This window comes from Cnephaeus nilssonii (genome assembly GCF_951640355.1).
Source record: "Cnephaeus nilssonii genome assembly, chromosome: 1".
Classification (NCBI taxonomy): domain Eukaryota; kingdom Metazoa; phylum Chordata; class Mammalia; order Chiroptera; family Vespertilionidae; genus Cnephaeus; species Cnephaeus nilssonii.
Genome location: NC_137072.1, coordinates 105,983,956 through 106,006,176, shown reverse-complemented (window position 1 = coordinate 106,006,176; position 22,221 = coordinate 105,983,956). Strand labels below are relative to the sequence as shown.

Below are 22,221 nucleotides of genomic sequence, written 5' to 3'. Positions count from 1 at the left end.
ATAGAATTGGCACCTTAGTTGAAATTGAGGCAGGGGAGTTCCATTCTAACACCCTGTCTATAACTATTTCCTTAAAGTATAAATATGAAATTATAAAAAGATCTTCATGAATTATTAACTTAAGTATGTCTTCTATTTTGTGACAGAAAAAAAGTATTTGATGAGTCAAAAAGAACTTCACTACAAATATAAATGGATAGTATTCAACGGAATATGAAAATATTTTAAGAATATTTTTGCCTCTGAAAAGCTTTTCAGTCAGTTATGGTATACTGCTGCTTCTTGAATAACTGCCACTCAACCAATCTTCTGTTCATATCAAAAAGAGTAATTTTGGCTGAAGAGCAAACCTCACCTGCAAAATATTAAATATGGCATGTGATTTTGGCATACTATTTACTGCCCCCCAAAATGTCCTTTTCTTTTTAAACTCTCTCTCTAGTAGTGCGATGGTTAAAATCACTTATAAAACCAACAAAATAACGGTGCCAAAATTGTATTTACATTATCAGATATTTTCACTCAAATCATGAGAATTAGAATGTTTATCCAAAAATGGATCAATAGCATTTACTTGTCAGAAGTGATCTATTTCTTCCATCAAAACAAAGATGTCTAATCTCTGAGAACATGCAAAAAAAAAAAATGAGATGAAGGCTCTACTGGCATATTTATTTGAACTCTTGGTATGTAAGTAACAGAAAACATCAGCTTTCACCAAAAAAAAAAAAAAAAAAAAAGTGGGTGATTGGGGGAGATTCAATGATAGGATATATGTCACAGAATTCAGAGGTAGAAAATGTAAGAAGACTTCAGAAATTTCTAAACCCAGGCACTCAAAAGCATTTAGCATTGTTTCTTGTCTCCACTCCCTCTGGTTTTCTACATCCTTCTCTCTGGCTGTAGAGTTACATGGCAGAATACATGACAGGCCTAAGGATCCCGAGTCTTTAAATTACCAATCAAGTGACTAAAAGAGACTGCTTAGTTCAAATTCTGAGGGAACATTTTCAGGAAGCGAAATTTATTACTTCCTATGGAGAAGTAGGAAAAAAAACATATAGGAAGATGTTATTTCCTTATGAGGTATTGACCTATGGGTCAAGAAACAGGTTCAACATTGGAACGATGCATTGCAAAATAACAGAGCAAAATTAAGTAGCAACAAAATAATTATACACTCCACTTCCAATTAGTTTTTCTTCCTCATTAGTAACCATCATCCTGCACATATGCATCGACTCACCAGGGACTCCTGGCCAGGCAGTGGTCCAGGGTACAAGGGGCACATCCATCCATCTGGTCGCCTTGCTTCCCCCACCAAAAAGAATGTCTCTAAAACGAACACCTGATGAAAGCCTTAACTAGAACTACCAGTTTTCTGATTTCAAAGCACGATTTATTCCTAATGCAGTAACCTAATGAAAAGAACCTTTATACTCCAATGGGTGATCCTGTGGTGTCTGTGAGAATCACTCTGGGAAAATAAGCAGTAAATCAGATTTTGAGGTTTATCCAGGTAAGCTTGACTCTTAGCATTTCTTGAATGTAAATTTTTGAATCTGATCCGATTTAAAACTGCAGACTGTTGCCAATAACACATTTACCTGCAATGTAAATAATACGTGATGTATTATAGAATCTTACATTTGAAACCCATATGATTTTATTAACCAATGTCACCCCAATAAATAAATTTAAAAAAGCCAACAGATCTAAGCTGTCCAATCTTTTCAGGCATATCAGAGGGACGGGATGCACAAAGGAGTCAGGGCAGACCCCATCCACCTTTCCGGAGAGTTCCAGGAATGGACCGCAGTGAGACGGGACTGCAGATGGACAAGGACTGTCCTGCACTGATGATCAATGTTAACGTTTGGATGAGACCTGCTTTTATCTTTGCAATGGAATTTAAAAATCAGTACATGAGCATGAACCTAAGGAACTTCCTCTCTTTAAGAACAAAATAATAATCAACTTAACAACAGTATTAAAGAATCCAGAATAAGTGAATGGGAACCTTGTATGGCAGCTCTGAATTTACATTCAAAAATCATATGCTGAGAAAATGAAAAAAAAAAAAAAGATTAAATAAGAAACTTAAGCCCGAACATAAACCATGGAAAAGCCACAAGAGTGGTAATAATATTAATAGGATCCAATTAATATGGCAAAAGTAATGAAATTTAGGAAGACCTTTTTAGAAACATTCTGTGAGCTTTTAAAAAACTTGTAGCATTCACAATAATATTTATAAAACAGCAATCCAAGAGCCCTTTGACTTATATGCCATAATCGGTGGAGCTAATCATGTAAACATCTGATAACCAACCCAAGTATATATCTCATTAAACTATCCCAATGTATAAAAACATCATTAAAAAAAGAATTCCATGCTTCTATCGTAAAATATAAAAATGGAAGATTGACACAATGACCAACACCTATTTATTGTATTAAATACACATCTGAAATGTTAAGTCGTTACTACAGATTCCAAGAAATTACATTTCGGATCAAAATGTCCTGCTCGTAGTCTGACAACTAAAACAATGCTTTTGAGGTTTTCTTCCTTTTCTTTTTCTTTTTTATTCATAAAAAAGCAACAACCGGGGCATATACAATAACTAAAATCCAAAACTTGGAAGTTGATTCAGAATTCTTTAGAAGCCCTAAGGTGGCTGTAAACAGTGTGTTTCCACGCGTCCATAGCTCCAAGGAATGTGACTCCCGGCGTGGGCAGGGCTCTCTCTCGGCCCAGCAGGCCCGGCACGGCTACACGGTGGTTTCGTGCTTCCACAGCCCGGTCCTCACATTGCCGGTGGGGTCCGCCCCCAGCGAGGGCCCCTCCTGCCCGCTGCTCTTGACGGGTCCGTTCTGAGTGGCCAAGTTGAGGCCGTAAGACTTCTGCTGACTTTCAAGTTCAACTGCAGCCGGCTTCCTGAGTGCCTCTCTCCTGCTGCCCCCGGGCGCGGTCTTCTCCCCGTTCCGGCTGCTTTTGGGAAGCGTGCTGGCCGCGTCGCTGCTGTCCTGCTGCGGCGGGTTGTACTGTCGCTCTCTGTAGGCGAGGTAAGCCCGGCGGCTCCTCGAGTGGCCCTCGCCGCTGGCCCCCCGACTCTTGGGCAGGCCGTTCTGCACGCTGCCCTCCACGCTCGTGGGGACGTCGTAGGCGTACTCTCGGAGGACGGTCAGCCGGCTGGCCCGGTGCCCTTTGCTTCGGTTCTTGTGATGGCGGCCCGGGTGCACGTTGGCTCGGAACTGGACCTCCAAGGGCGCCACGTGCATCTTGATGTCGTTGTCCACGGAATGCTCCGTCAGGCTGTTGTCCAGCTGCGGCGCGGCGCTGGCGGGGGGGAGCGCGTTGGCCTGGCACTGGGCCGCCGCGGCCTGCAGGTTGGTGAGCTTGCAGCCCTGGGAGGAGTTTTTGAAGCTGGACGCACTCTTGTTGGTGCACGAGGACTCGGCGCTGCTGTTGGTGCACTTGGGGGCCTCCCCGTTCGTGCCGCTGGAGTTGGGGGGCTGCACGTTGACCTGCACCGAGTAGGAGCTGCGGCCCGGGCAGCAGGTCATGATCCACGCGAGCCGCACATCCTCGCGGTTGACGCAGTGGTGCACCACGAGGAACGCGCTGAGGCTTAAGCACGTGGCCCCGAAAAAGAAGCTGAACACCAAGTCCAAAGGGTAATCCAGGGCGACCGCCAAGGCCCCGAACATCCACAGGGCGACGTAGAGCAGCAGGGTGAGGCCGGCGCCCAGCAGCTGCGCCTGGAACGTGTGCTCGTTTTCCAGCGCCGACGTGGAGGTCAGAGACAAGGACATGGAGTCCTGCTGGGCCACTTCGCCGTTCTCGTTGGCCGCCAACCTCTGCTGCTCCTCGGCGGGCTCCTTCAGCTCGTACTTGCGCTCAGGGTGTCTTTTCAACTGAATAAATATGCTGAGAAAGTACATGCAGTTTACGAAAGCGATGAAGCTGGCAGGCCCGTAGAAGGCTCCCAAGGACGGTTCCCACGCCATCCAGCAACTAGGAGAGAAAAGGGTGAGCCCGCTCAGATGCTACATTATGTCAGCAAAGCGTTGGCGAAATTGCAATAAACTTTAGTGAAACCACTGGGCAGGGTCAGGTGCACAGAGGGCGCAAACTACTCACTAGGGCGCGCTTGGCCGGCTGCCGTAGTTCTTGATGTTTGCTGCCGCCGTGATCCCACAGACGATGATGGGGATACCGCCCCCAATCAGGTAAAACCTGGGAGGAGGAATCAAAGAAGTCACAGGTCATCAATCCCGTTAATTAAGGGGGACACATCTCATCACTGCACCAGCCATTCCTTAAAGACTGTTATTCCTATTACACAGTAAGCTGAAGGTTAACTTTCAGAGGCTGCTGTGTGAGCAATAATGTTTTTTTGTTTTTTGTTTTTTTAAATTTTGTTTTGATTTCCATTTTTCAAAGCACACCAAGTTTTCCAGTGGAGGAAAGCTGGTCATCTTCTGCCACCTTGTGGAAAGACATGGTAACACAGCTACAGCAGGGAGGGTTTTAGTCCATACTTTTTCTTTTAGGGGGAACCTTTGTGTTTTTTTGTTATTGTTGTTTTGTTTTTTAGATTCAGCTGGTGAACTGGAGAGTTAGTCCATTAAAAAATGGACATGAAGATCTCACTGTGCCATAGTGCAGCCAAAACACAGAATGACAAATTATTTATTTATTTTAAATATATTTTTATTTATTTCAGAGAGGAAGGAAGAGATTGGAAACATTAATGATGAGAATCATTGAGTGGCTGCCTCCTGCATGCCCCACACTGGGGATGCCCCACACTGGGGATGGAGCCCACAACCCGGGCATGTGTCCTGACCTGGAATCAAACCGTGACCTCCTGGTTCATAGGCCGACCACTGAGCCACGCTGGCTGGGCTAAATTATTTATTAACTAGAGGCCCAGTGCATGAAATTCGTGCACTGGTAGGTCCCTAGTGCCTGCCGGCCAGGGCCTCCCTCCCTTCCCCTGGCTGGCCCTGCCCCATGGTCGAACTCCCAGACAACTCCCGGTTGAGGAGACAATTTTCATACTATGCTTTTATTATACAGGATGTCCAGCTAAGCCTGTGTTTCCAGGACGTTCCAGTGCTGTGCATGCTTATTCCCGGTCAACTGAGAGTAGGCTAGGAGGGTCCCTGGATCCCAGCAGCCCCGTCTGGCCCCTCCTGGCCCCCTCCCTCAGACTAGCTGGGCAAGACAGATGATGGTGCACTAAGAACTGAGGGGGACAGTGTTGCTGAGCCTAGGTGCACACCTTCTTTTTATGGTCTGAGCTTCTGTGAGCTCTCTGAAAAGAGAAACGGGCAACTTTCCGCCCTGGCTGGATACCCCTGGGCACAGTCAGAGTCTTAATTCTGCACTGGCCACTTCCTGGACACAGCCCCAAAACCGAATTGGCTGGATAAAGGCAATAGTCATGATCCATTTCTCTGTTTCCTGGTCATGCTCACAGGTACTAAAACCCTTCAATATGATATTAAGTAGTGTTGCTGAAAAAGACAGCTAATTATGCTATAAAACCATAACCCTGTCTTCTACTTCACACATTAGAGGGAGGCCAACATTGGAGATCCTCTCCCTTCCTGCTATGCTAATTCCCATCAATTCTTCCCTGAGAAGGAGGCGTCATTTCCCACATAATCATAGGTCTGCCCTTCCCTCTCCCACCACCAGGACTTCCTGTTATCAACTAACCCTTATTTTGCAGCTTTAAATATTCTCCACTGCCTCCTACTTCAGCCTAAACATTTATGTTCACGTTTTCTCCTCTCTTCTAAAACTTGCCTTGGTCTACCACCTTCTTTCTCTCTCCCTTCAGTGACAAACTCCTGGAAATAATACCATCATCATTTGCTTCACCTCTCACCTTATTGTGAGGCTGTTCCCACGTATATGCTACTGAAACTGCCACCTCAGGAGCCAGGAGAGACTCAGGGACCTCTGGCCCACCCTCTAGTGGCCAGGTTGCTGGGGCTACCTCAGGCTCAAGGTCATGGGGAAGGAGGAGCTTGCACTGTCTAAAGGTAAAGAGGTACCTCTGGGTCATTTAGGGACCACATCAGGTTTAGAGGCCAAGCTACCTTTTACTTACAGAGGCAACAGCTGCTTGAGGACAGGATCCCTGTCTCTTAGCCAAACACCTTTGCACAGTTCTTGTAATGCAAGTGACAGAGACGCTAGAGCCCTCACTCCCTAATCTGACTCTGGCTGGGCATGCTGCTGCCCTCATTGTCCTGGGCCACTCTTCCTGAATCGTCTATGCTCTTAGGTGCTCTTTTCAATTCTTTCTTTTTTTTTTTAATTTTTAGAGATTGAAACATCAATGACGAGAGAGACATCAATTGCTGCCTCCTGCATACCCCCCAACTGGGGATCGAATCCGCAACCCGGGCTTGTGCCCTGACTGGGAATCGAACTGGACGCTCAACCACTGAGCCACACTGGCCGGACCTTTTTTTAACACCTCCCCCCCCCACCCGGGCCCATCAGAATACTTTTATTTATTTTTCACATTTTCTTTTTTAATTACATTTATCGGGGTGACGTTGATTAATAACATTATATAGGTTTCAAGTGTCCATTTCCACAATAGATGACTCTTCACCCTTTTATTTCCCAGGGTCTGTCTATTAAACTGGCCTGGCCCGGGAATCATTCTCTTCTCAGCTAACTTCTCCCTGGGGGTCCCATCACAGGACCACACAGGTAAACTTCCCCGTCCCATCTACAGCACGTCCAGCTCCTCTTCTCTGCTGAGCACCAGACTTCCAGAAACGTCACGTTCCAGGAGAAAGCAGCGGTGAGCCACCTTCCCTCGCTTACCACCCCACCCGTCACACCCCTCCCCCATTTACTCTCTTTCATGACTTCCTCACTTGATGGAAGTGCCACCTGTTGGCAGCCTCGCTCACTGAAGTAGACATTAGCAGCCATCTTTGTCGTCTCCCCCTCCCACACCTCTCAAATCTAGAAAGTCATCAACCCTAGAGAAGCTGCCTGGAGTCTCTTGAACAGGTGACCTCTCTAATTTCAATGTCACTGTTGTCACCATTCTTGTTTCAGCCCCCAGGGAACCCCCTAATGCCCTTGGCGGACTACTTCATTCTCAGGCATTCCAATTTACACTGAGTGGCCAGATTATTATGATTTCTGAACGCATAATAATCTGGCCACTCAGTGTATATCCTATATAATTCCTATATAATAAAAGGCTAATATGCAAATTGCCCCCTCGACCAGGACCAGCAGGCAAGCCAGCCAACCGCTCATGTCCCCTCCCCCTGGCTAGGCTGGCCAGACCCCACCCATGCATGAATTCATGCACCGGGCCTCTAATATACAGTGTGTGTGTGTGTATACACACACACACACACACACACACATATATATATATATATATATATATATATATATATATATATATATATGTATGTGTATACACACACACACACAGAGTGGCCAGATTATTATGCGTTCAGAGGTCATAATAATCTGGCCACTCAGTGTATATTCCAGACCAATACATGGTCCTTCCAAAAAGTCACCTAGTCAGGCTCTAATCCCTTAGTTTAAAATCCTCAGTGCTGCCCACATGTCACCAGGGCAGCCAGAGGCCTGAAGCTCAGCATCACCCTGAACTCCTGCTCCTCTCCACCATTCACCAGGGCTGCAGCCACAGTGCATTTCTCAAGTCCCTCGGCTCACCACCGAATCCTGTATCTGAAGTGCCACCTCCACCCTCTGCTCTAGTCACTCCTGAAGGTTCATGCCAGCGGTCTAACAATAATAGCCCCCCAGGCCCCCGCTCATAGCTGCTTGGTTTGCAATTTCAGAAAGTACATCTCCAAGGCAGGTTTTTTGTTGTTGCTGTTAATCCTCACCTGAGGATATATTTTTCCATTGAGAAAGAGTGGAAGGGAGGGAGGGGGAGAGAAAGAAACATCAATGTGAGAGAGATACATTGATTGGTTACCTCCTGCACACTCTCTGACCAGGGCCGGGGAGCAAACCCACAACCTAGGTACGTGTCCTTGACCAGGAATCGAACCAGCGACCCTTCAGTTTTCAGGCCAACGCTCTAACCACTGAGAACACCGGCACACGGGCCAGGGCTCCGCAGCCGTTCTTAGCAGTCACCAGTCAGTCCCTCCCATGCCTGTCACCTCCAAGACTATAAGCTCCTTGAGGCGGGAGGGTTTCTCTCAGTCACATACAAACCCGGCACTTAACAATCTCAGAGACATGGATCAATTTTTACTCATCAAGCACGATGACCCACTGACAACTTTTTTATGATAATGAGTAATAAGGGCGTAACTCCAACACTATCTTGTCTTTTGCAGAGAATATTAAAACGGATGCATACTTGAGCGGAGTAAAATCTGTGACCTGACCCAGGAAAAGAAAACCAGCTGCCATTTACCCATTAACTCATTTCTTCCGCACAACAGCTCTCTCTCTGCAATCATCCCCACCTCACAGATGAGCCAGAAAGGCCCGGGAAGGGTGAGAACCTCACGAAGGACTCCCGGCTGGAAGGAGCCCAGCCCCTACTCAAACTCAGGAAGCCCAGCCTCCAAGTCCATTCTTCCACTTTCCAAACTTCACTCAGCCACGTTGTTATGACGATGCTTCATTAAACGTAATGGTTAACGCTGTTCAGTAAACTGAGGTGTCGGTACCTGAGCATCGGTCTGGGTGGCGGAGGCAGCTCATCGGGATCCTGGCATCTTTTCGCTTTCCTAGTGACCTGCTTGTAGATATTGCGAGCTGTCACTCCCACCCACAGCACTGTGGCCAGGGTGGAATAATGAAGGAGAATTCCAACCTAGAAAGGAGATTGAAACACACACATAAACTAAAAGAAAAAAAAAATAATCCCCCATTCAGTCATAAAGCATAGTAGCTGCTAGCAAGATTTATCAAAATGATTGGTGAGTAGCTTCCAAAAATCTGGTTCAAAAACAGTATGAAGGTGAGTTCTAATGGCCGACTCCTTTGCCTGCTAATGAAACTAAGAAAGCCCTCTAACTGCCTATAGGAGAGGATTGGGTCTGACAACATTCTAAGACTGGATCGAGGATGCCACAGACCACTCCTGATACCCAAGGTGACCCTTAATACACCCCGGAATTGGTTACCAGACAACTATAAATCAAAGGCATGCTTGTCAGAGATGCAATGTTATAGAGTTCGGTGTCTGAAGCCCATTTTAAGGAGTAATAGAGAGGGCAAGGTCACTAACTAGAGGGCAAGGTCACAGCACACAAAATAAGCTTTCGAGTAAGTAGACCCCCGTTCTTATTCAGAGCTTTTGTACACAACCGTGGTGGGAGAGCCGTATTGCATACTGCTGGTTAGGAGGATGAGGTCTAGAGTCAAAATGTTTTGCCCGATCCTCCCCTTGTCTGCCTGACACCGTAGTAAGTCACATGACATCTCAAGCATTGTTTTCCTCATTTGTAAACTGAGAATAACATGAAAGTACTGTGAGGTTTCCATTCAATGCGACAGAAAGCATTTAACACACTGCCGGGCACATGAGGAGCAACCAGAAAAGATCTGTATTTGTATTATTATTTATTAGGGGTGTGTCTTTAAGAAGATGCTACGTGTCTGAAAGTAACTTCCTTCTCTTGAACAGTGGGGGGATTATCAAAACCATCTCTAGGGTTTTTGTAGGGATTGAATGGGCAATTATCTAGAACATAAGTGTTCAATAAAGAGTGGGTAACTGGCCCAGCCGATGTGGCTCAGTAACTGAGCACTGACCTAAGAACCAGAAGGTCACAGTTCGAATCCCAGTCAGGGCACATGCCTGGGTTGCAGACCCGCTCCTCAGTAAGGCGAGTGCAGGAGGCAGTGGATCGATGATTCTCTCTCATCATTGATATTTCTATCTCTCTCTCCCTCTCCCTTTTTCTCTTATATCAATAAAAAAGACATATTTTTAAAAAGAGTGGATAAAACATGTAAATTATTACACTGAGTTTCTTCAAGGGAGATAATGTGGGGCATGTTTATCATATGACCTGTGTTTGAACCAACCCTGGTTAAGGATACAATTCTAAATGAAGATTTATATGAGGCTAAGAGAGTTTTAAAATCTATTTTAAGAAAAATAAATGCATGTGTCACTGAAGCATCAAGGACATAATTCAGCTTTCTTATCAGACTAATTACTTACTATCTCTTTGATCATTTCTTCTCATATAACTATTATAGATAAAATCCTATTACTAACAATCTCCAAGGAAAAAAATATTTCATTCCAAAAGGATGGCTCTCCAATCTCAAGAAAATCAACTTGATTGACGTTATCGAACCTCGGTTAATAATAGGAGCATTTAGACAGCTGCCCAAAGTTCCTTCTAATGAGAACCCTCTGCAGGTGAAACTTGGAGACATGCGAGCTCAGGGATTATTTTTCAGGGCAACAAACTAGGGTTGTCAGTGTCCTTGTGAGGACTGTGTAAGTGCTGAGGGTGGGTCCAGCGTGGCCAGAGGAGAAAAGTCAGATATAGTCCTCCTTAGGAGCAAAGTGGCTCCTTGGTGCACGTTGGCTTCACTGATTGCATTGTAAAAGCAAAACTTACAGACAGAAGTGGAATGAAAAGCATAACATGGCTCTCTGAGTTATCGGGAGCACCCCCCCCCCCCCCCGATATTGCAAGTAAAAACAGTGTAAGTGAATTTGGTCCACAGGAACCAACACCTTCAAGACAAATCGCTGACACTGACGGAATGACAGGAGCTACTATTGCTGGAGTTTTCTCTGGTGCAGAGGTCGGAAGAATGAGACTGTCAAGTAATAAGGGATGTGAAGTAATAAAGGGTGTAAAGTAGTAAGTTAAAAAACAGAAGTTAAAAAGATCTTCAACCCAGTGGGTGCAAGATGGGAACCTCCTTTTTACTGACGTATAATTGACATACAATATCCTATTTGTTTCAGGTGTACATTCCAGTGATTTGATAATGTATACACATTAGTAAATGATCCCCACGATAAGTCTAGTTAGCATATTCTTCCGTACAGAGTTATTATAGCATTCACTACATTCTCTGTACTGTATGCTACATCCCCATGGCTTACTTATTTGATACCTGAATGTTTGTACCTCTTCATCCCCTTCACCTATTTTGACTGCCACCAAACCCCTCCCTCTCTGGTAACTACCAGTTTGTTTCCTAAAAATTTCTTAAATTTGTATGGAAGCATAAAAGACCCTGAATAGCCATAGCAATCTTGAGAAAGACGAGCAAACCTGGAGGTATCACTAGGCCTGATTTCAAACTATACTACAATGCTAGAGTAATCAAAACAGCATGGTACTGGGATGGAAACCAACATACAGATCAATGGAACTGAACAGAGAGCCCAGGGATAAACCTATGTCTATCTGGTCAATTAATCTATGACAACAGAGGCAAAAATATACTGTGGGGAAGACAGTCTATTTAGCGAATGGTGTTAGAAAAACTGAACAGCTTCATGCAAAATAATTAAGCCTGGCCATTATCTTATACCACATACAGAACTTCAAAACGGAGTAAAGTCCTGGATGCAAGACCTGAACCCACAAACCTTCTAAGAGAAAATATAGGCTGCAAGCAGTTCCATATCGGTCTTAGCAACCAGTCTTCTCAGCCAAGAGCAACAAAAGCAAAACTGCACAAATGAGACTACACCAAACTAAACAGCCTTTGCACAGGAGGCAAACCATCAACAAAACACAAGGCACCTCCTCAACGGGAGAAGATATGTGCAAGTCCTACATTAATCAGGGGTTCATTGCCGAACTATATAAAGAACTCACACAATTTAGTATCAAAAAATAACCAACCAACCAATTAAAAAATGGGCAGACGACTTGAACAGACCTTTCCCCAAAGAAGACATGCAGACAGCCAATGGGCACATGACAAGATGCTCCGCATCACTAATCGCCGGGGAAATGTAAATCAAAATCACAGTGAGATAGCATCTCACACCTGTGAAAAATGGCTGTTCTTAAAAAGACAATAAAATAACAAGTGCTGGATGTGGAGAAGTAAAACCTTCAGACACTGTTAGTGGGAATACAGACTGGTGCAACCACTGTGGAAAACAGTATGCGTTTCCTCAAAAAAATTAAAACTACTATACTACTCTAAACTACTATACCTCAAAACTACTATACTATATGATCCAACAATTCCACTTCCGGGTGTTTATTCAATGAAAATGAAAGCACGAATTTGAAGAGATTTATGCACCCCTGTGTTCACTTTACATTACTTACAATAGCCAAGATATGGAAGTAACCCAAGTGTCCATCAATAGATGAATGGATAAAGATGTGGGGGGGGGAGGGAGGGAGAATATTATTGTACTCTAATAATATTGAAATATATACAACTCAATATATACATATACATATATACAATGTAATATTCCTCAGCCACAGAAAAAAAGTTAAACCTTGTTATTTGCTACATGGGCAGACCTAGAGGGTATTCTGTTAAGTAAAATAAGTCAGAGAAAGACAAATACTGTATGATTTCACTGATATGTGGAATCTAAAAAATAAAATAAACTTGTCCTTGTTCCCTCTGCCCCCAGTGTCAAGTGCTGGGAGGTAGGGGAGGCCAGGGGGAGATCAGTGGTGGTGGCGGGGGGTGTGAGAGAGGTGGTGGGGGGGGGGGTGAGAGAGACATATGTACTACTATTTGTAATACCTTAAACAATAAAATTTTAAAAAATACAAAAATAAAAATAAAGAAATAAATAAAACAAAAACAAAAACCAGACTTACCGACACAGGAGAATTTTAGATCTAAGAGGGAAAACTCAACCTTTAGATTTTTGAAGTGTTTTCTAAAACATTTCAAAATTTCTAGATACTTGTTCATATCTGAAAGATACCAAGCCTTTCAGTTAAACAATTATGACCAATAGTGGAATTTTAGTCATTTGATGTCATCAGCCAAGTAAGCAAATCACCAAACATTCCACAGGAACCAGAAGAGAATAAGAAGTGAGATCTAGTAAAGAGGGCATTCTTAAGCTTTTGGAATGAGGTGCTTCTTATTGTATTCCCCATCAGATATCCACCTACACTTCAAATGCAACTATCATATTCTCTTCCAAATAAGCCAGAAATACAAATGAAAAGTTTGTAAATGCTTTGGCAATAGGTAATCTTAATTCATAGACATGTAAATGATATTAAATGCAACAGATGATCACTTAAGTCACCTTACCTCAGGACATCAATTTCTAAAGCTGCAAAATGGATATTAATTCATTATCCTAAAGAACTGTACTGAATATATAGGTATGTAACCATAAACTCTCCTATACTGGATATCAGGAATTATAACAATCATTCTTTTAACCACCAAAAACCCTAAGATATTGCAGCGTGCATAGCCAAGTGTGCAAAAGCGATGTTTAATATTCACATAATCATATATGAATACATACAAAAATTAAAATACTAACAACTTCCACTATTGAATTATTTCTATGTGCCCAACAATGTATTAGACAATTATGTACATGCTTCCATTTTATACTCCCAGCACCACCATTCAGTTAGTCATAATGACCTTGAGTTACAGACAAGGAGGCCGAGTCTGAAAGAAGTTCAATCATTTACCCACCAGAGGTCACAGGGTCAGAGGCAGGGCCACAATTCAAACCCAAGCCTGGTAGTATCCAAAGCCCGCACCCCTGCCAATATGCCGAGCTGGTCCTCACTGAACAGGAAGCACAGTGATGGGAGTGAGGGATGCCTGGAATCAGAGACTGGCATTTAAATTATGCTTCTGCCACCCAATAGCCCCAGTGATTTGGGGCAAGTTAGTTCAATCTCTTAAGACTTTACTTCTGTACTTATAAAATACTAGTGGCCCGGTGCACGAAATTAGTGCACATTAAAAGGGGATTAATTAGAGGAAATAATTTAATATTGCTATTTGCCCTTTTTCTATAATGGAAGTGTCAGAGATGAAAGAAAATTAGTAAAATGTATATGAAAACCTTCCTCCTGTCAGAGTCTGGGGCACACCATGGGACCCAGAGTCAAGTCCCCGCCCACTCACATGCACCTCAAAATCGTGTGAGATCCAGACCTGGCCGCCCCCCCCCCCACCCCATTCAGCTAGATCCAGACCCAGCCAGTCCCACCCTTGTTAAGCCCCACCAGGCAGGGGGCATAGCCTCAGGTCCCCTGGCCCAGCACCAGGACAGGGGGCGTGGCCTGAGGTCCCCCAACCCATACCAGGGCGGGGGGTGTGCGTTGAGGTCCCCTGTCAAGCCCCTCTGGGTGGGGGGCATGGCTTGAGGTCCTCCATCAAGCCCTGACAGGTGGGGGGGGCGCAGCCTCAGGTCCCCCAGGCCAGCACCGGCAGGGGGGCGCAGCCTCAGGTCCCCTGTCAGGGGGTGTGTGGCCTGAGTTCTCCCGACCCAGCAATGGGGGTGCACCTTGAGATCCCCCGTCAAGCCCCGGTGAATGGGGGGCACGGCTTGAGGTCCCCTGTCAAGCCCCACCTGGTGGGGGGCACAGCCTGAGTTCCCCCGACCCAGCACTGGGGGTGCACCTTGAGGTCCCCTGTCGAGCCCCATGGGGGCGGGGGAGGGCATAGCCTCAGGTCCCTGCTGATTGCTCGTTAAGGCTCCTTATGGGAACTTGGCCTCAGCTGTGGGTGCAGCCATCTTTGTGATGGAGTGATGGTCAATTAGCATATTCCCTCTTTATTAGATAGGATAATAGAGGCCCGATGCACAAAATTCGAGCAAGAGTAGGCCTTCCTTCCCCTGGCTGCCAGCACTGGCTTCCCTCTGCAACCCAGGACCTGGGCTTCCCTCCGGCCACGGCAGGTACCCGGGACCTGGGCTTCCCTCACAGCCCTGGCTTTGTCCAGAAGGTCGTCCGGAAGGACGTCTGCTCTAATTAGCATATTATGCTTTTATTATTATAGGTGAGCAATAAGTGTGTTCTAGGGTTAATATCTGAAAGTTAAGATAACACATTTGCAGCAGTTGGCAAGTTGAAAGCTCGTACTATTCCCTGACTAAACTTCTCCCAATGCACCGCCCATGCCATTGCAGCAGTCTGCTGGATAACAGATAGAAAAGGACACCTAGAAGGTCAGCTGGCACTATATTTAGTTGATTAAATCATGAAGTGGTAGAGCAACAAGGTCACTTAAATGAGCCCCAGCCAAATCCTTTCACTGCAAGCTAAGGAAACCAGGGACCAGAAAATTAACGATGCAGCAATTATTTGGTGGTAGATCATGACCCAGAACCTCGATCCCTTCCAACCTCCAGTCAACAGCCCCTGCTAGTCTATCATCACTCATTCGGCTCCTCTGGCAAAAGAGAGTTACAGGTTCTAGTAAGTACCCAAGGTACCACCTGGAACCACAGTGGGAAATAGCTGATTGTTTTCAATCCTTGCGGGGTGGGAACTGTATTAGAACCTGCTCACACTGTCCATAAAATAGGTGAGCTCTAAAAGGCAGACAAGGAAGACAAGACTACACCGATTATGTGCACATATCAAACATGTGAAATACACTAAGTGGCCAGATTATTATGATCTCTGAATGCATAATAATAATCTGGCCACTCAGTGTGTGTGTGTGTGTGTGTGTGTGTGTGTGTGTGTGTGTGTGTGTATATATATACATACACACACACACACATACATACACACTAGAGGGGCCCGGTGCACGAAATTCATGCACGGGAAGGGGGTTCCCTCAGTTCGGCCTGCACTCTCTCCAATCTGGGACCCCTCAGGACCTCTGGCTCCTAACTGCTCACCTGCCTGCCAGCCTGATCCTCCTAACTGCTCTCCCCTGACAGCCTGTTTGCCCTAACTGCTCTCCCCTGCTGGCCTGGTCCTCCTAACTGCTCTCCCCTGCCTGCCTGATCGCCTCTAACCTCCTCTGCCTTGGCCCTGCCAACATGGCTTTGTCGGGAAGGATCTCTGGAAGGACATCCGGAAGGTTGTCCAGAAGATGTTCAGTCTAATTAGCATATTACCCTTTTATTAGTATAGATATTAGAGGCCCGGTGCATGAATTCGTGCATGGGTGGGGTCCGGCCAGCCTGGCCAAGGGGAGGGGACATGGGCAGTTGGCTGCCTGCCTGCTGGTAGAACTCCTGGTGGAGGGGACAATTTGCATATTAGCCTTTTATTATATAGGATATACACTGAGTGGCCAGATTATTACGTGTTCAGAGATCATAATAATCTGGCCACTCAGTGTATGTCCACGTTAGAGTTCAGTTTTAGAGACTGAAGAACCTTAATGCTCATTTCACTTAACTAGCCCAATCCATTGTGTTCGAGAAGAAACATAAAGCCCCTACTGGGTTAAGTGACTAGCCATACTGGCTGTTCTGGAAGACACAGCATTAGAACCTACCTGCTCCTTTATGCGTTTACCACTCCCCTCTCACCAGGCTACCAACTGAATTCAGTACGGATTGCATTAGGAAAGTGCAGCAAGTCATGTCTGAGTCAGAAACAAGGGGGGCTATGTCTTTCAGGAAAGGGGAGGACTTTGTGAGAACAGAAGGACATGTGGAAACATAGACAGACTTGCCTTTCCCTTTTCACGCAAATCTTTAACAAACGGGCACTGGCCAGCAATTCTTCTCCTTTTCTTTCTACAAATGGTAGGAAATACCCTTCAGGACAATGAATGGCAGCCATGTTTACAATGGTTTTTTTTCTATTACCGTCCTTAGGGAACTCAATGTATGTGCCTGCTTCAAGAAAATGACTATTTTTCAATAATGTTGAGACGATTACTATCATGGTGTGCTAAGTACTCTCCTAATAGTTCATGCTCAAAACAGCTCCAGGGGTGAACGATTTCTACTATTTGCAAGCAGAGGCCTTTTCTTCACTCACCCAACAAATATTTGCTAAGCACCTACTGTGGTCAGGTCTCTGGCTGATCCTTAGGTCAAATCAATGTGAGTCCTGCCCCTGCAGAGCTCAGAGGCCAGGACAATGAGTGGGCAAACACCAGCCAGTTACAGGGTTTTGTAGGCACCTTGGAATTTTAATAAGCTCCACAGGAGGATGAGGGAGGTGAAGAAAGTGCCTCTGGACCAGTAACAGTAAACTGAGACCTGGAGGGTAAGTGGAGTGAGCCTGTGAGGAGGGACAGGCTAAGTTGTACTATTGACCTGAGTGACTTCTTACGGGTGCCAAATAAGGTTGTTTTCAAGTGTACAGTAACAGCCTAAAACAGGGAAAGGTTCTGCACAGCTGAGAGGCAATTTCATCAATAATAACAGTAATAGTAACCACTAGCATCTACTGAGCACTTACTGTATGCCCTGTACTCTCTAGTCATTGAATCCTCTCAACACTTCTTACATTGTCCAGACTCACATTTTTTTAAAAAATATGCTATTATTGATTTTAGAGAGAAAGGGAGAGGGAGAGAGATAGAAACATTAATGATGAGAGAGAATCATTGATCGGCTGCCTCCTGCACACCCCACACTGGGGATCGAGCCCACAATCCGGGCATATGCCCTGACTTGGAATCAAACCGTGACCTCTTGGTTCATAGGTTGATGCTCAACCACTGAGCCACAATGGCCAGGCTACACTTACATTTTAAATGACATCTCAGATATACACGATTGGATAAATCATCTGTCTTAGGTTCATGGCACCTGTTAATGATTGGACCAAGCATCGCCTGCCTTCATTTAGTTACTAGAGGCCCAGTGCATGAAATTCGTGCACAGGTAGGGTCCCTAGCCTGGCCAGGGATCAGGGCTGATCGGGGCCTTCCTTCTGGCTGCTGGAAGGGGCCTTCCTTCATTCCGCACTGCCCCCTGGTGGTCAGCACACATCATAGCGAGCAATTGGTCTCCCGGTCGAACTCCCGCAGGTACAATTTGCATATTAGGCTTTTATATAGATACATAGATTATTAACACATTGCGGACCAATAGTTTTATTGCTAGCTTTACCGCATGGCCAGATAAGTTTCTACTGAACGAGTACAAAAAAACGTTTTACATGAATGTTAAAGGCATGCTTTAAAATTAAATACCCAATGCATTTTGAAGTTATTTATTACGTGTTTTTACAAGCTAATATCTTTTTAAAGTATGATACTTTATAAAACACTGTGTAATATGAAGCAAGAATTCTCGTGATCCGTCTGCAATGTGTTAATAAGTATTCAACAATCTACCAGCAAGACAAAAGGTTAAGACCTGGACAAAAACCCGTATCAAAACAGGATCCCCATCACCCAAGGTAACCACCACCTGACATCGTATGTTTATCATCCCCTTGCTTTCCTTTTATGACAGTTTTATTGCACACTTCATTAAAAGTGTAGTTTCATTTTAGTTACCTTATCTTTATAAAAAAAGATAACAGGAAATGTAATTTATGGTACTATGACATATTCATAGTTACACATTGCTGTAATCCATTAGTTTTGACTCTTGTATAATATCACGGTTTATTCATTCACTCTCTCAGTGATGGGCATTTGGGTTGCTTCCAGGTTTCTGCTACTGTGTATAGGGCTGCTATGAATATTCATATGCACATGCATACTCAGATGCACACCAAAGTTACATATGGGCAAGCTTAGTCTCTCAGCCCAGGGATGGGATTGCCATGTCCCAGGGTATGTGAATGCCTAGCTTGAGAAGGTAAAGCCTCCCAGAGTCACCCAGGGACATTCCCACACACAATGGATAAAAAGAGCCTGCGGATCCACATGCGCAATGCCTGGCAGTGTCAGGCTTGATTTTTGCCCCCAGAAAAGGCTAAAATGTTAACTAAGTGTGATCTGAATTTGCATGTCCGTGACCACCAATGGTGTTGAACTTCTCTCTATGTGCATGTTGGCCCTGGGCATTTACAGTTTTACGAAATGCCTGCCTACTCTCCTGTCATTTTGTACTATTGGGCTTTCAGTGTTGGCCTTCTCACTGATTTTAATACATTTTTTATTCTAATGCTGTCTGTGGTATGTATTGAGAACACTGTCTTGTGTTTTCACTTTTGTTAAGGAATCTTAACCAAAAAAGATCTTATTTTTAATTTAGTCAAATTTATCTCTTTTCCAATGTCTTCTTAGTGTCATATTTAAGAAATTCCTCCTTATCCCCCAAATTGTGATATCATCGAATGTGAATTTTAACATTTTGGCTTGGGCATGTAAGTTTTTGATACTCAAGAGTTGAGGTTGTTATTTGTTTGTTTTAAATATGGCAGGAGGTATAGATCCAGGTCCACCTTTTTCTAACTAAACTTTCCCAGCACCCTTTACTGAACAGTGGTCTCTCTTCACCCAACTGAAGAAGCTCGCAACTCTGTCTTCTACAAAGTTCCACACGGGTCTGCTTCAGATCTGTCTCTTCCATAGCATAGGTCAAGTTAATGATCGCTAAACCAAATGCTACAGTTTCATTACAATAGCCTGCTTAGCTCTGATGACTAGAAGGACAGACAACCTCCCCACTCTACTCTTCTACTTCAGAAGTGTCCTGGCTATCTTTGATCCTTTACTTTTTAAAAATGTTTTTATACTATGCTGAGGTAAAAAAGGAGTTATTACCATTTGCAACAGCATGGATGGAACTGGAGAGCATTATGCTAAGTGAAAGAAGACAGTCAGAGAAAGATAAATATCACATGATCTCACTCATTTATGGAATATAATGAACAATATAAACTAATGAACAAAAACAGATTCAGAGACAGAGAAACATCGATCAGACCATCAAACCTCAGAGGGAAGGTAGGGGAGGGTGGGGGTATGGGGGAGAGATCAACCAAAGGACTTGTATGCATGCATATAAGCCTAACCAATGGACACAGACAACAGGGGTTGAAGGCATGAGTGGGAAGGATAGGGGGGGTAATGGGGGATAAGGACACATATGTAACACCTTAATCAATAAAGAAATTTAAAAAAATAAAATAAAATGTTTTTATTGATTTCTTAAAAATATAAAATAAATAGTTTTTATTGATTTCAGAGACAGGAAGGGAGAGGAGAGGGAGAGGACAGAAACATCAATAATGAGAGAGAATCACTGATTGGCTGCAGGTGAGCCCGAAACCCAGGAATGTGCCCTGACCGGGAACTGAACCATGATCTCCTGGCTCAACCACTGAGCAATACCAGCCCAGCTGATCCTTTACTCTTATATAAATCTTACAACCATTTGTGGAGGAGAAACTGGTCCAGATGTGACTGCTGCTGGACCCACGAGCTAAACTGGGGCCAGGATAGAGATTATTTCCTGTTACACCCTCGGAGACTGTGGGATCCTTCCTGGATGCTCTTCTTCTCACATAAACCAGTACCTCTCCTAAGTGTCCCACAGCGTGCTGGTGCCTAGAATAGGCCACTGTCCTGGCCGGGTCATGCATATAAGGCATGTTCCTGTACCTGGTTCTGGTCAAACACCAACACCCCTGCCCATCCTGCCCTGTTCTATATAATTCTTTGGCTACATATATAACTATTTATTTAAAATTAAGAGTTGAATACTTTTTAATTCTTCATATTTACCACACCTCAGAGGCATCTTGTTTTATCTTACAGTTAAATCATTTTCTAACTCCTACTGTTTTCATCAACAAATAAAATAAAATTTTTAAATATATATTTTTATTGATTTCAGAGAAGAAGGGAGAGAGAGAGAGAGAGAGAGAGAGAGAGAAATATCAATGATGAGAATCATTGATTGGCTGCCTCCTGCACGCCCGCTACTGGGGATCGAGCCTACAACACGGGCATGTGCCCTTAACTGGAATTGAACCCGTGACCCTTCAGTCCGCAGGCTGACGCTCTATCCACTGAGCCAAACCAGCTAGGGCCAAATAAAATAATTTTAAAAATCCTACTGTCAGAAAATGTTGACTTCAGTCAAAGTCAGGATTTGGTAAAATTTTTAAATGAAATGCTCAGCATTATAACAGATACAACAAGTAGCACTGAATTCCTAAAGCTACAGAGACAAGACCCTTCAGTCATTTACTCCTTAGGAAATGACAAGTGAAACCTAAAGCATGCTGGCAACTGTTGAAGGGACAGACATTCCGTTCCACTTAAATTAGCTAAAGAAAAAAGAAAACTTTAAGGGAACATTTTCCCTATTATAGTTCATGAAACACATGAAATCACTGTCTAATAGCAGCACTTCTTTTCCATTTCAGATTTTTGCTCGGACTTACCGCTTGGCAAACACTGGCATTTCTGGTTTGGGTTATGCCTCCCACAAAGACCACACAAGTTAGAAAAATATGGAAGCACAAGTTCACAAGCATGTGCCAGCCCTTGAGACTGATTCTGATCAAACTGTTAAAAGAAAAAGGAAAATATCAATATTCAGGCTAGTACATTTGAAGCAGGACACTGCAGTACCTGCCTTCAAAACTTGAGCTTAAAACACCAAATTTCATGTGCTATCAGACAGACAGACACACACACACACACACACACACACACACACACACACACACACACACTCTTTGAGAACTCATTCAACTCAATATCGTTTCTTAACATTTAACTTTACGCACTAAAAAAAGACAAGTCATAAATGAAACGACTGCCCCCACTAAAGGCTAAAGAAATTCTCCATAATGAGAAACATGTGGGCTTTTGTTATTGCCGATGTCTGTGACAGGTGAATGACTTGTTTGCTTCCTAGCGATTTCTGCAAGGTGCCGATCTCCACTTCCCTGACCTACCCCTGCCCAGTGCTTTTCTTCTTGGCCTTTCCTAATAAACGCTGAAGTCTTTCTTTCTTTCTTTTATTTTAATATCAAAACCGCCTTTTGTTTCTTAACTAAATGTCAAGAAATGCCATGCAGGCCCGGCTTGAATAGGAAAGTACATTCTATCAAAACCTCTTCTGAGTGGCTGCTTAGCAAATCCCTTCAGCGCACTGTTTCCTACCATCCAAGTTTCTGTAGCTCTGCCCCCAATGAACAAAAACCATACCTCGTGCTTAAATGCCACAAACGTTCTTAAAAATGCCATCTATAAAATAAAGAATATCGGAACGGAGAAAAAGCCATAAGCCAGAAATAAAGCCCCCATTCTGGTTCTGGAAGACTCGGCTCCAGGGAACAACCTGCACCTGACCTCACCCCTGGTGGCTGCCCCGCCCCACCTCC

The 22,221-nt window shown here is 44.2% G+C and overlaps 1 protein-coding gene across 2 annotated transcripts in view; it reads right to left on the bottom strand.

The window, feature by feature from the left end:
* Positions 1 to 2,101: 2,101 nt before the first annotated feature.
* Positions 2,102 to 22,221, bottom strand: part of ADGRA3 (adhesion G protein-coupled receptor A3) — a 115,740-nt gene continuing 95,620 nt past the window's right edge. For both annotated transcript variants that reach the window (XM_079775202.1, XM_079775203.1), the window contains 4 exons: positions 21,274 to 21,397; positions 8,722 to 8,867; positions 4,148 to 4,243; positions 2,102 to 4,021 (listed from right to left, as the gene is read on the bottom strand). In XM_079775202.1, the coding sequence (XP_079631328.1) occupies positions 2,776 to 4,021; positions 4,148 to 4,243; positions 8,722 to 8,867; positions 21,274 to 21,397 (1,612 nt within the window). In that variant the 3' untranslated portion in view covers positions 2,102 to 2,775. The remainder of the gene's footprint in view (positions 4,022 to 4,147; positions 4,244 to 8,721; positions 8,868 to 21,273; positions 21,398 to 22,221) is intronic.